This window comes from Tursiops truncatus, chromosome 3 (assembly GCF_011762595.2).
Source record: "Tursiops truncatus isolate mTurTru1 chromosome 3, mTurTru1.mat.Y, whole genome shotgun sequence".
Taxonomy (NCBI): Eukaryota; Metazoa; Chordata; class Mammalia; order Artiodactyla; family Delphinidae; genus Tursiops; species Tursiops truncatus.
In genome coordinates, this window is record NC_047036.1 from 157585329 (window position 1) to 157599619 (window position 14291).

At 49.3% G+C, this 14291-nt stretch overlaps 1 protein-coding gene across 5 annotated transcripts in view; it reads right to left on the reverse strand.

Moving 5' to 3' along the window:
• Positions 1 to 2411: 2411 nt before the first annotated feature.
• NOTCH3 (notch receptor 3) overlaps positions 2412 to 14291 on the reverse strand; it is a 34437-nt gene continuing 22557 nt past the window's right edge. For 4 of the 5 annotated variants that reach the window (XM_033853777.2, XM_033853780.2, XM_033853779.2 and 1 more), the window contains 6 exons: positions 13677 to 13761; positions 10839 to 11001; positions 9411 to 9763; positions 8998 to 9145; positions 5798 to 5895; positions 2412 to 4990 (listed from right to left, as the gene is read on the reverse strand). In XM_033853777.2, the coding sequence (XP_033709668.1) occupies positions 3944 to 4990; positions 5798 to 5895; positions 8998 to 9145; positions 9411 to 9763; positions 10839 to 11001; positions 13677 to 13761 (1894 nt within the window). In that variant the 3' untranslated portion in view covers positions 2412 to 3943. The remainder of the gene's footprint in view (positions 4991 to 5797; positions 5896 to 8997; positions 9146 to 9410; positions 9764 to 10838; positions 11002 to 13676; positions 13762 to 14291) is intronic. The other variant, XM_033853776.2, reaches the window with a different exon arrangement.

Sequence of the window (14291 nt, forward strand, 5' to 3'; positions counted from 1 at the left end):
GTTGCTACCATGGGCAACTGGGGCTCAATCCTGACGGACACCCGCTGAGAGTCTGTGGAACACACCTCAGAATTGCCCCCACAGAGGGGTGAGGGAGCTGGGGTATTTATCCACCAACTCCCATCCATCCCTCATTTTTTTTTTTTTTTTTTTTGGCCACGCTGCACAGCATGCGGGATCTTAGTTCCCCGACCAGGGATTGAACCAGTGCCCCCTGCAGTGGAAGCACGGAGTCTTAACCACTGGACCACCAGGGAAGCCCCCATCCCTCATTTTTGAGGGTTGTTCCTGGCCCACACAAGAGAAGTTCTGGTGTTTGCAGTCAGATGCTATCAAGCATGTACTGCAATGGTAAGACCCAAAGGGACAAGGGGGGCACCCCTAACATCCCCTAACTAGCCTGAAATTCCATAAGAGCAAGGAGTGAGCTCATATAATTCACCATTCTACTCCCAACAGTTTGTCCAGGATTTGGCATGCAGTAAGTGCCCAATAAGCATATAGAGGATAAATGAATGAACATAAAATGAACTTGAGACGATAAAAGAGACTGTCCCAGGAGTTTGGGATTAAATATACACACTCACTACTATATATAAATAGAGGGAATTCTCTGGTGGTCGGTGGTTAGGACGCGCCACTCTCACTGCCGAGGGTGTGGGTTCAATCCCCGGTCGGGAAACTAAGATCCCGCAAGCCGCATGGCACGGCCAAAAAAAATTAAAAATAAAAATAAAATAAATAAAATAGATAATAAACAAGGACCTACTGTATAGCACAGGGACTTATTATACTCAATATCTTGTAATAACCTATAATGAAAGAGAATGTAAAAAAAAAGAATATATATGTATACATATGTATATAAAATAACTGAATCACTTTATTGAAACTAACACAACATTGTAAGTCAATTATATTTCAATAAATTTTTTTTTAAAAAGAGATTGTTCCATCTCCAAAGACTTGGCCAAAAGAGAGGAGGTGGAGTGAATATTTATTAGTTGTTTCCACAGAATTCCTGCTTCTGCAAACCTGACATTTACCCCACGCCCCAGTTCCAGAGCAGAAACTCATTGCTTTAAGAAATCAGCACATTCTATAACCCATTGCCATAGTGATTGGTTAGAGCAGTAGTGCTCAAAAGCAATTGTTCATTGCTTGGCAACTGGCAATATCTGGAAATATTTTTGGTTGTCACACTGGAGAAGGGGGCGCTACTGGCATCTAGTGGGTGGAGGCCAGGGATGCTGTTAAACATCCTACAAAGCACAGGACAGCCTTCCAGAGCAAAGAATGATCTGGCCCCCAATGTCAACAGTACCAACGTTGAGGAACACTAGGTTAGAGGATAAATATGCGACCCATTTGAAGCCAATACAAGATCAACCCCAAGACTAGAAGCTTCTCAGTTCTCTGGAATGTGCAAGATGGTCTATGATCCTTGCACCTATTTTGCTAATACAGAAGGAGGGCTGAAGCTGTGGGAGTGGGAAGAGAAGTTGGGTTGAGTACCACATGCAGCCTGAGAATGAAACTGATGCCCAGAGAAAAATCTGTAGAGATGAGGAACTCAGCCCTTGTTGACCTCATTTGAGCCACTAGCTCAAATATCCCCTGAAGCTGGTCTTTTTTAGTTATATGAATTTATAAATTGGTTTTTGTTTGTTTAAGCCAGCTAGGTAGATTTTTTGTGTCGCTTGCAACCAAGAGCAGTCCAACTGATGGGGTGAACCAGTGAACATTAAATTCCTCCTTTCCTGGAGGACCTCAGTGTAAACACAACCTTGTCTTGGGGCACAATTATTTGCAAGACATAGAAACTCATTCAAGCTGGTATACAGAAAGGAGTATTTATTATACAGTGCAGCATTGTCTCCAAACCCCAAGGGAGCATGAAGTAGAGGTGAGATCCATGCAGAACCAGCATTAGGCACTTAGAAAGCAGTTAATAAATACCTATCGATGTCAGTGGAATAAAGGCTCAATTAACTGGAATTGATACTCCATTTGGAAATGAGGTACTCCCTCCAACCCTCTGGAGCCATTTGAACGCTCATCTCTGATTCTCCCTGCATAGCTCCCGTCTTCTGCTGTTTTATCATCAGTACCCACCACCCCAAACTGGCCATCGATATTTCTCCATCTGCCTTGGCCGCAGAAGCTCCACCAACTGATAGCTTTCTTAGCATCCGCATTTTAAAAACAGTCTCAAGCAAGGGAATCCGGTTCAAATTAAGACAGGTGGCCACCCCTAGTCCAATCAGTGGAATCATCCAACAAAAGAGGAAGCAAAAGTGGCTGGCAAGCAAGCCAAAGGGCTTGACCCCAAGATGAGAGCCCAGCTTTTTACCAACCACGGCTCTTGGCCTCCTTAGTCAATAGAAATTGATCAGAGGCCAGACAAGAAATTCAGGCAAGGCTTTATTGGGACCCCTGCTGCAGCAGCGGGGAGCGAGAACGAACAGATTCCTCCAGTGCTTGCTTGCTCCCCAAGGGTGGAGGTATGGGGTGAGGGCGGGTCCAAGGGTGGAGCCAGAAGGGTGGCTTTGGTGGTCTGCCCACCCCTTTGGTGGTGGTGTGTGCAGGGGGCATGCGCAGGACCCTGCTTTTGCTCCTGACACCCTGCTTTTGCTCCCAGCTCTTCAGAAGTGGCAGTTGGGTGTTTTTTTTTTTGGTCTTTTGGTATCTTCTTGGCCATAATTTGCCCCAACTGCACATGCCCATAGTTATTTTTAGTCCCTTAGAGTTCCTTTGTCTTTTGTTGCTCCAGTAGATGTTCGTCCAGGTGCAAGCACTGCAGCAAAGGGTCCCAGGTCCCAGCCTGTCTCAAAAGTTAGCGCTGAAGAGACAGAAACCCCACACTACCACCCCCCGCCCCCGAAACTTACCTAGACACAGACAATGACATTGAGTGCTAACTATTCCTTTATTAGGTGGTGAGGGGAAAGGGGGCTGTACAATGCAAGGCCTGGGAATTTAGCTACACAAGGACTGTGACCAGAAGCTATATTACAAAAATAGCCTACAAATACTTCTATTCTGCCCTGGGGCTGGGCCAGGGGAGTACCACGCAGGCAGCTCCTTTCCTCCCTGCAGGCCCATATTTACAGGGAGACAAAGTAAAATGCACATGTCTCCCCTGGTCCTCATATTCCCACCGGCCACCCCACCCCCCAGTTCCCAAAGGGAGGCGGCCCACACTCTGTGAGGGGGGGCTTGGGGACAGGCTCTCCAGGCCAGAAGGGCACTTCCCCCAGCAAAGCTATAGAATAAGTTGCATCTGGAATGCAGTGAAGTGAGGGAGGTGGGGTGGGGAGAAGGCTCCCAAGTCTCACCCGACCCCTAGCCCCAGAGGGTTCGCCCAAGGGTGCCTACTTGGTACACACCAGGGTCGTGTACTTGGTACACAGGATCCCGGTCATGCCTGTGTACTTGGTACACAGAATCCAGCTTGGCCGAATGGGCCCACAGACTCAGCCCCACGGGGGCACTGGGGGGTTTGCAGGGGGCAGGGAGCGTCTCCATATATATATTTTGTAAAAAATAATAATAATAATGTTTGTTTAAATGAATTTGTTTCTATACAAAATGTAAAAAAAAATAATAATAATAATCCACCTGTGTCAGAACATGAGTGAGAGAGGCCAGAGGAGGCAAGAAAGCAGGAGAGAATTGGAGGGGCGGTGGCCCCAGGAAGAGGGGAGAGGCAGGAGCATGTCCCAGACTCACCACAAGACCCAAAGGGTGGGGGTCAGCCTGCACCCCTTATAAATAAAGGAAGACTGAAGCCCTAGGCTTGTGACCTGTCTTGGTCACGCTGCAAGGAGGGTGGGGTGCAGGAGAAGAGATTAGAGAGAATGAAATGACTAAAAGGGGAGACAGAGAGGAAGCAGGATGGGGTGTCTCTACAGCCTCCCCAAATCTAGGAACTGTGCAGCCCTCAGGCCAACACTTGCCTCTTGGGGGTGACTTCAGGCTGGGACCCTAGCTGGGTCTGGGACTGAGCAAGAGGGCCAGGGACCGACAGGGGGAGCGGCTGGGCAGACAGTGTCCCAGCGGCCGTGGCCCCGGTGGCAGTGGCCGGGCTGGGCGTGGAGTCGGACCAGTCCGAGAGTGAGGGAGGTGAGGGGCTGGCCCAGTGCTCGGGGGACTCTGGGGATGGGGTCAGGTAAGGGTGCTCGCTGGGGACCCGCAGGAAGCGGGCCTTTGGGGGGCTGCTGTGGGCCCCGGACGCGGGGAACTCATCGCCATGTCCTGGGGCTGCCAGGTACGGTGGGGGCCGCTCCTGGGGGGACACAGGGTTCCCGGGGTTCAGCAGCTGGGGTCCCGGGGCCAGCGGCAGCAGGAAAGAGGGACCTGGGGGGGCAGGTGGGGGCAGCCGGGCCCAGTCGAGGGGGACGGCCACGGGGTTCAGCAGGCCCAGGCTGAGCACACAGCCCCCGGGGGGCTGGCGCCCGAGACCTGCCCGGCCTGCGCCACCGAGCTGTGCCAGAGACACGGCTGTGGCCGCGGCAGCCGCGTAGGGCCCCTCGAGGGGGAAGCCGCCAGGGGACGCGGGGGGGCCACCAAAGGGCCGTGGGGAGTCCAGCGAGTCCACCGGCGAGAGCGTGACCGAGCTCTCGGCCAAGGGCCCCGGGCAGGCCAGGGTCAGCTTCTTGCCCCGCCCCCGGGTGCCCTGAGGCCCCAGCCCCGCCTTCCCAGGAGGCCTCCGGCTCTTCTTGCCCCCGGACTGTGCCACCTTGAGGCCTGGGAGGAAGGCCCCGGGCGGACAGAGCAAGGGCCCCAGGCCGTGGGGGCCAGGGGGGCTACGGGGCCCACTGGGCTGGTCTAGCAAGCGCACGATGTCCTGGTGCAGCCGCTCCTGGGCCACATCCCGGGGCAGCCTGTCCAGGTGGTCTGTGATCTCACGGTTGGCAAAGTGGTCCAGCAGCAGCTTGGCAGCCTCAAAGCTGCCCTCCCTGGCGGCCAGGAACAGCGGAGTCTCCTCCTGTGGCGGCCCAGAACCCACAAGATGTCAGGGTCACAAGAGTCAGGATTAACTGCTGGCTAACATCACAGAGGCCTCCTCTCTCTGGGGGAACCTGAGTTCTAAGAGTTCATACTCTCCAGCCAGATTCGGTCGGAATCTCAGCTCTGCTGGGGAAAATTTGGCAAGTTCTTTCCTTTAAGCCACATTCATCCAGCACCCACTAAGCTTCAGGCCGCAAAAGCCAGGACCGGGGTGAGGAGAGTGAAGCACTCGCCTTAGACATAAAATTTAAGGGGGCATCAAAATAAATGATATTTTAATGAAAAATTTTTAAATTAAGATTAATGCAAAAAGAATCCATAATGAATATAATTTTGGAAATTTTAAATAAGGATGGAATCCAACCCCGCACCCCTTTGAGCCTCACTCTTTCATCTGTAAAATGAGACTAATACCACCTTGCAAGGGTTTTTAAACAACAATCATAACATCTACCTTTTATTGAGGATGTGCTAAGGCACTTTCTAAAAGCTTTAGCTCACTGAATCCTCGAAAGACGCAATGAGGTGGCTACCGTTGCTTCCCCATTTCGAGGATGAGAACAGAGGTTCAAAAGAGTTAAGCAACTTGCCCAAGGTCACCCAGCAACTGCTATACACTTCCTCCTCTGATCCACTATTGAAACCCCTTGGGCCCAAATCCCACACCTGAAAGCTGGCTGCAGGCAGGGTGAATGCCCCCACTAGCCTACCCCAACCTGCTCTCTGCCACCTGTGGAAGCTGTGCCGGGGCTGACTCCCAGGTGGGCCAAGGGCTGGGGCTCACCTTGCTATCTTGCATGTCTTTGTTAGCTCCATTTTTGAGCAGGGCCAAGGTGGCCTCGACGTTGTTGACAGCTGCAGCCCAGTGTAAGGCTGATTTTCCTGCGGGGGGAAGTGAGGGAAGGTCAGGGTCAGGACCAGGCTCATTTGCTGGCCCCCCCAACAGCAGGGGGACAGAAAATGTCTAGAATATGGCCTGGGATGGGGGGAGGGTAGGCCTGCCACGAGTATCTGAGTAACTGTGTTTGGGTCCATGTGCGTGCACACCTGTAGATGTAACTCTCCGTATACGGGGGGTACTACGTGGACCTCACTCAGTGGTACCTAGAGCTGTGCTGTCCAGTGCAATAGCCACCAGTCACATGCGGTTCTTTCATTTATGTAAATTAAAATTACAAAAAAAAAAAAAAAAAAAAATGGAGTTCCCTGGTGGTCTAGTGGTTAGGATTCCGGGCTTTCACTGCTGTGGCCTGGGTTCAGTCCCTGGTCGGGAAACAGATCCCACATGCTGCACAGGGCAGCCAAAAGGAAAAAAACAGTAAAATAAGTTAAATTAAATTGGTACCAAGACCATTTAACGGGGAAAGGATAGCTTTCTCAACAAATGGTACTGGTACAACTGTTATCTCCACGTGCAAAACAATAAAGTTGGACCCCTACTGCACACCATATACAAAAAAATAATTCAAAATGAGTCAAAGACTTAAATGTAAAAGCTTAAACTATAAAATATTTAGAAAAAAACATAGGAGTAAATCTTCATGACCTTGAATTAGGTAAGAGATTCTTAGATATGACACCCAAAACACAAGCAACAATAACAAAAACGACAAAAATAGATAAATTGGACATCATCAAGATGAAAACTTTTGTGCTTGTAAGGACACCATCTAGAAAGTAAAAAGAAAACCTACAAATATATTAAACCTACCCTATGTTTGATAAGAGACATACCTAGACTATATGAAGAACTTCTACAACTCAATAATAAAAAGACGAGTAACCCAGTTTAAAAATGGGCAAAGAATCTGAATAGACATTTCTCCAAAGAAGATACACAAATGGACAATAAGCATGTGAAGAGATGCTCAACATCATTAGCCATCAGGGAAATGCAAATCAAACCACAATGAGATACTAAATCACATCCACTAGGAAGACTAGAACAAAAAGACAGATAATAGCAAGTGTTGGTGAGGATGTGGAAATACTGGAACCTTCATACACTGTTGGTAGGAATGTAAAACAGGGCAGCCACTGTGGAAAACAGTCTGGCAGTTCCTTAAAAGGTTAAACAGAGTTACCATGTGACCCAGCAATTCTGCTCCTACGGATATACCCAAGAGAAATGAAAACATATGTCCACACAAAAAATGATACAGGACTGTCCATAGCAGCATTATTCATAACAGCCAAAAATCAGAAACAACCCAAATGTCCATCGGTGGATGAACGGATAAACAAAATGTGGTATATCCATATAACAGAATATTATTTATTCATTAAAAAACAAAAAAGAAATAATACGGATACACACTACAACATTTGTAAACCTCAAAAACATCGTGCTAAGTGAAAGAAGCCAGTCAAAAGAGACCACGTATTGTATGATTCCATTTATATGAAATAACCAATCCATATAGAGAGAAAGTACATTAGCGGTTGCCTAAGGGCCGGGAAGATGAGGGGGATTGAAGGGGTGATGGCTAAGAGGTGAGAGCTTCTTTTTCAGGTGATGAAAACGTTTTAAATTTTATTATGATGATATTTGTACAACTATGTGGTTATACTAAAAATGATTGGATTTTATATTTGAAATGGATGAATTGCATGGCATCTGAATTATATGTCAGTACAGCTGGGGTTTTTTTAAGTAGGCAAAACAAAGGTTAAAACATTAAATGAAATAAAACATTTAGTTCTTTGCTCACTCCAGCCACATTTCAAGTGCTTGACAGCACATGCCAGTGGCTACCATATTGAACAGAACAGACAAAGAATATTTCCATCATCACAGTAAGTTCTATTGGACAGTGCTCTTCTAAAGCCGTATTTCCCAACCAGGGGTGATTTTCCTCTAAGGGGCATTTGGCAATGTCTGGAGATATTTTTGGTTGTCACAACTGAGAGGTGGGGTGCTATTGGCACCAGTGGGTGGAAGCCAGGGATGCTACTGAACACCCTACACTGGATAAAGAAGATGTGGTCCATATATACAGTGGAATATTACTCAGCCACAAAAAAGAACGAAATAATGCCATCTGTAGCAACATGGATGGACCTAGAGATTGTCATACCGAGTGAAGTAAGTCAGGCAGAGAAAGACAAATATCATATGATGTTGCTTATAGGTGGGATCTTAAAAAATGGTACAAATGAACTTATATACAAAACAGAAATAGAGCCACAGATGTAGAAAACAAACTTATGGTTACCAGGGGGACAAGGGGGGAGGGATAAGTTAGGAGGTTGGGATTGACACACACATACTATCGTACATAAAATAGATAACTAATAAGGACCTCCTGTATAGCACAGGGAACTCTACTCAATGCTCTGTAATGGCCTAGATGGGAAAGAATCTAAAACAGAGTGGATATACGTATATGTATAACTGATTCAGTTTGCTGTACACCTGAAACTAACACAACATTGTAAATCGACTATCCTCCAATAAAAATTTTAAAATAAAAAAAAATTTTTTAATAAATAAATTTTAGAAAACATCCTTCACTACACAGGACGGCCCCCACCACAAAGAATGATCCAACCCCACATGTCAAGGTTGCTGAGATTGAGAACACCTGCTCCAAAGGATGTTTCTAAGAGTCCAAGGGCAGGTCACTGTTGTGCAAGCAAGCCACCTCCAGGGGCGGAGCGGCCCTCACCTATAGATCTGGCTGATTTGCAAATTTATTACACCAGTTGTCCAGCAGATGGCACCAGAGTAAGTTCTTCTAACAAAGCAGATGGAAGGGAAGGGTCTTGGGAAGGGCACCTTTCCCTGAACCACTGCCACACAGTATGGGCTAATGGGCGCCATTTTTTTTTTTTAATGCATGAGTGTAGGTCCATGTTGAAACCCTGTTATGAGTACACGAGTTTCATTGACTGGGTGTCAGTGTGGGTGTGCGTTCACACCAACAGTCAGGGCCCAGATGACACCCTCTCAGCCCCCACCCACCACTACCCCCCACAGCCTACCGAGTTCATCCACAGCATTGACATCAGCATGGCTGGCGATGAGCTCTTCCACCATGCCCTCCACTGCCAGGCGGGCCGCCAGGATCAGTGCTGTGGAGCCATCTGCCATGCGGGCATCCAGGTCTGTGGAGCGGTTCCGGATGAGAATCTAAGGGAGATGGGGCACAGCAGGAGGAGTCATGGCAAGAACAAAGGGACGAGAAGCACCTCTAAGCCCTCTGAGGACCCCAACCAATACACCCCATGGAACTGATGAGGTGCAGGGAATAGCTTCTTGCCAGAAACTGTACTCCCATATATCCCCATCTTACAAATGAGAAAGATGAGCTCTGAAAGGCAGAACCAGGGCTTGAACCCAAGTCGGTCTGATGCCTGTCCCAGCTCTGAAGTCCAAAGAGGCGAGCCCATCTCACCTGGAAAACGCCCTGGGCATCAGCAGTGACGGCTGTGTGCAGGGGGGTGCGGCCTGAGTGGTCCTGGGCATTGGTGTCTGCCCCCGCATCCAGCAGCCGCTTGGCCGCGTCAGCCCGGGCATAGCGGGCAGCCAGGTGCAGGGCCGTCTCACCCGTGCGGTCGGTCCGAGCCCCAAGCTGTGCCCCCTGGCAGATAAGGTCTGAGATGATGCTGGCTGATGTGTCTTCTGCCTCGTCCTCATCAGCTGGGATTGCTTCCAGGGCCCCCCCGCAGAAGGAGGCCAGCATTAGTGGGGTGAAGCCATCTGCAGGGACCAGGAGTGTGTCACAAGGGAGGTGGGCACAGGGCCTTTCTGGGGAATACGATTGAGGGCACTGCATTAGGAGGAAGTGGGACATGTGGAAACACAAGAGGGAATGGCAAATCCTCCCATCACACACACACACCTGTGTCAGGTGCCCCAGAAGCCAACCCAGGATGAGGATTCATGGGCATGTGATTTGTCCCAGAAGGGCTCCTAGGTAGTAGGGGACACAGAACGAAGGAGGGAGGCAGTCAAACAAGTGTGCAACCTTGGGCAAATGCCTGGAGAGTTATTTCAGCCTGATCCCAAAGGGGGACTGTGGAAGCTGAGCTGTACCCCAGAGTTGTAATCCAGCTTGAGTCAAAGGAGCTGAGCCTTTCATACTCCTGCAACCACTGGTCAGGAGCTGCCCCCAGGGACATAAAATACCAAGCACCTCAGGCCCCGGTAGCCTGAAGGGCTTCAAAAGAGAGCCATAGGTCCTGGTCATTGGGAGCAAAAGCAAAACAGAGCTGGGGAAGGCATATCCCAAAATGCGGCAAAGACAAATCCAAGAGGATCTAGATAACATGGTCTGCTATACGCTTCATGAGCATTTGCTCTTGTTTCCCTTAGGAGGCTACTTGCATCCCATTCTCCGTCCTCAAGCCCTAGATAAAGCCAAATCCTTCCTTCAAGGACAGGAATAGAACTCAGGCCTGTCAATCTGCATATTCCAGGCCCCAGGCCACACTGATTGGTTCAGGAATTGGTATGTCCATCCAATCAGAACTCATCCTGGGACTTTTGCTGGTACATATGGGAAAAAGATTTTGTAAGGCCTGTCCCACCTGTAGCTATCAGTGCCTGCAGGAAAAAGCCTACTTGGGCTGTGGAGCCAAGAGGTGTTGAGTCCTGGATCCAAAGGTGCCTGAAGCTTCCATTTACAAGAGCCGGTAAATCCCTTGTTTTACTTAAGTTAGCTTGAGTTGGGCTATTAAAAGTTACAACCGAAAGTCCTGATTAACACACGCCCCCACAGACGGACACCCAGACACACCCAGCTTTCCCCAGAAACAGACCCAGATGCAACCTCTCACGAGTAGGATGGATAAAGGGCATCCTGGAGGGAGGGATGCCTGACCTGGACCACGCACGTTGACATCCATGCCATCAGCATCTGCATCGCCCTGTGGTGGCGTCAATGCCATGGCTGGTGCCACGCGGATGTCGGCGGCAACCAGGTGGTGTTGAGTCCACTGGCGGCAATCCACGGCATCCTCAGCTCCCACACCAGGCTCCTCTACCTGGAGGCACAAGGACCCAGGTTCTCACAAGGGGTTGGGAGACACAGTCAGAGGGACAGTCTGGGCATTCCCACAGGCTTCTCTCATGGAGATGCACATACGGCCCCAAGAAACCATTAACATCCTGCTTCTTTTACAGATAAGGAAATGGAAAATTGATGTACTGGAGCTCAGAGAACACATAAGAGGAAGAACTGGGATTTTAATCCGGGTTAGAAGGGGAGAGGGTCTGGGAACCCACGGAAGTGATCAAGGAAGAGACACAGAGGGGACTTCCCTGGCGGTCCGGTGGTTAAGACTCCACACTTCCAATGCAGGGGACGCGGGTTTGATCCCTGGTCAGGGTACTAAGATCCCACATGCCGTGCAGTGCGGCCGAAAAATTAAAAATAAAATAAATAAATTTTTTTTTTAATTTTAAAAAACGGAAGAGACACAGAGCATAACACCTGTCAGCACACACCTGTCTATATACTAGATAGGAACACACCAAAAATGAAATTAAGAGAACAATTCTATTGACAACAGTATCAAAAAGAACAAAAAACTTTAAAATTAAATTCAACAGAAGAAATGCAAAACTTGTACTCTGGAAATTCCAAATCACTGGTTAAAGAAATGTGGGACTGGGGGATCCTGCAATAATAATAATTCCCAGTATTGGAATTTCCCTGGTGATCCAGTGGTGAAGAATCCGCCTTACAATGCAGGGGACACGGGTTCGATCCCTGGTTGGGGAACTAAGATCCCACACGTCTTGGAGAAACTAAGCCCGCACGCCACAACTACTGAGCTCTCACGCCTCAACTAGAGCCCACCTGCCACAAACTACAGAGCCCACACGCCGCAACTACAGAGCCCACGTGCCCTGGAGCCTGAGCACTACAACTAGAGAAGGGAAAAATCCACATGCCACAACTAGAGAGAAACCCACGCACCAAAAAAAACAGCCTGCGCACCGCAGTGAAAAATCCCGCGTGCCTCAACGAAGATCCCGAGCGCCACAACTAAGACCTGACGCAGCCAAAACAATATATAAATAAATAAATAATAAAGAAATCTTTAAGCAAAATAATAATTCCCAGTATTAATCTGGGAAAGGAGTGAAAGGTGAGAAGCAGGGAGTTGCCCTGGATACCACGTAGGCTCCCACGTGGTACCACAGATATGAACGTGAGGTATCAGGACCCAATAATCACACACAAATGTATTGATTTACCCTCAGGAGTCTAGCACCTGGGCCCCTCAGAGGAGCTCAATACGTTTCAGACTCATGGTCCAGACGGGAAGAATGAAGTTATGAAAACAGGACAGAATACCCCTAACTAGCCTGCCTGGGCATTTAACAGCCTGCACCAAACACAGAGCCTGATCAAGCCAGACCTGAGCTTAAGGACCCAGGTGGGGAGTTGAATTTCATGAAAGGGGAGAGCCAGGTGATGGACAGCTAACCAGAAAGGGCCAAGGAGGATGGGACAGCCTTCAATGTGGATTCAATGTCTGACACTGTCACTTAGTAGGCTCGTGACCCTAGGCAAATCACATGAGAGCTCTGAGCTTCTCATTGGTAAAATAAGGATGATGTAATCATTCCGCAATGCTAAAATGCCATCATAAACATTCTGTACCATATACTTAACACCCACTTTTGGATGAGAAAGAAAAAAAAAAGCCTGGGGCAAGCAGATTTCTTTAGCTGTCAATTGTAATAGATGTCTTCATTTCAACAAATATTAAAACATAGGCAGGGCAGGGAATTCCCTGGTGGTCCAGTGGTTGGGGCTCCACGCTTTTACTGCCGAGGGCTGGGGTTCAATCCCTGGTTGGGGAACTAAGATCCTGTAAGCCGCACAGTGCGGCCAAAAAAAAAGAAAAAGAAAACATAGGCAGGGGAGAGGCAGCTAAGAATGGAGGTGTGTATCAGTAGCTACTTTATAGCATCCTCATAAAGATGAAATAAGATGCCTTGTATACATTCAAGGCATTCACCAAGTGTCAGAGTAATGCTAGCAGGAGGCTGTTATGAACTGTGCTCCCCAAAAATCATATGTTGAAGGCCTAATCCCCCAACATGACTATATTTGGAGACAGGGCCTTTAAGGAAGTAATTAAGGTTAAATAAGATCATGAGTGTGGAGCCCTAATTCAATAGGACCAATGTCCTAATAAGAAGAGGAAGAGACGCCAGAGTTCTCTCTCTATGCACACACAGAGGAAAGGTCACACGAGGACACAGTGAGAAAGCACATTCTACCTGCCAGGAAGAGAGCCCTCACCAAGAAGCAACCCTGCCAGCACCTTGATCGTAGACTTCCACCCTCCAGAGCTGTGAGAAGATAAGCGTCTGCTGTTTGAGCCACCAGTCTGTGGTATTTCATTATGGCAGCCCTAGCTGACTAAGACAGGGCCCGTAGCTGTGGCCCCAGGACAGGAAAAGCCCAGCTGGGAGTGCTCTCAGGCTGGGCACGCTGGACTAAGTTGGATGCCGCAGAGAGAAAGCAGAGTCACTGTCTGGGCCAGGGGATCCCCTCTGGAACGATGCCAGGACCAGGATGGGGTGCGTGCTGTGACTCTTCTCCAGAGCCAGGGACAGCAGAGATTTTCCCGGCTCTCCCACTGACCATCAAGCCCCAACCCAGGATCCTGAGGGCAGGGGTCAGAGGAGGGGACACAACCTTCAGTCGCTTGGCCTCCGGGCACTCTGTGTCCATCCAGTCTGTGGCCACCTCCCCCATCAAACTCTCACCCTTGGCCATGTTCCTGTGGGGGGGAGGAGGGAGGGGACAATGGGTCAGTAGGGGCAGGGTGCAGGGTCAAGAGACATGGTCCATTGAGGGGATGCAGGATGTGGTCAAGGTTGCAGGGGGTACCATCAGGGGTTGTGATGGGTGACGGCCAGGGTCTTAAGGTGGAACTGGGGAAGCACAGGAGTGGGGTCAGAGGTCAGAGCAGTCAGCCGTGGGACAGGTGAGGGTCCCAGGCACATAGCAGGGGTTATAGAAGATGACGTCAGGGGTCATGGAAGATAGAGTTATCCTCATAACAGGCGAGAGATGTAGCCAGAATCGAGGAGGTTGTGGAGAGAGGCCGGGGGTCACGGGGTGACAGGAGAGGGGTAAATACAGGGATTAGTTCAGGGTGGGGTTGGAGTCTCGAGGGACAGGCCAGGGAGTCGGAGGTGAAGCCCACGGCCAAGGCCAAGATTGAGGATCATGGGGAACGAGCACTGAGTTGGGGTGGAAAGGGGGTCAGAGGTGAGGTCAAAAGTCAGGGTGTGTTAGAGTCAGAGG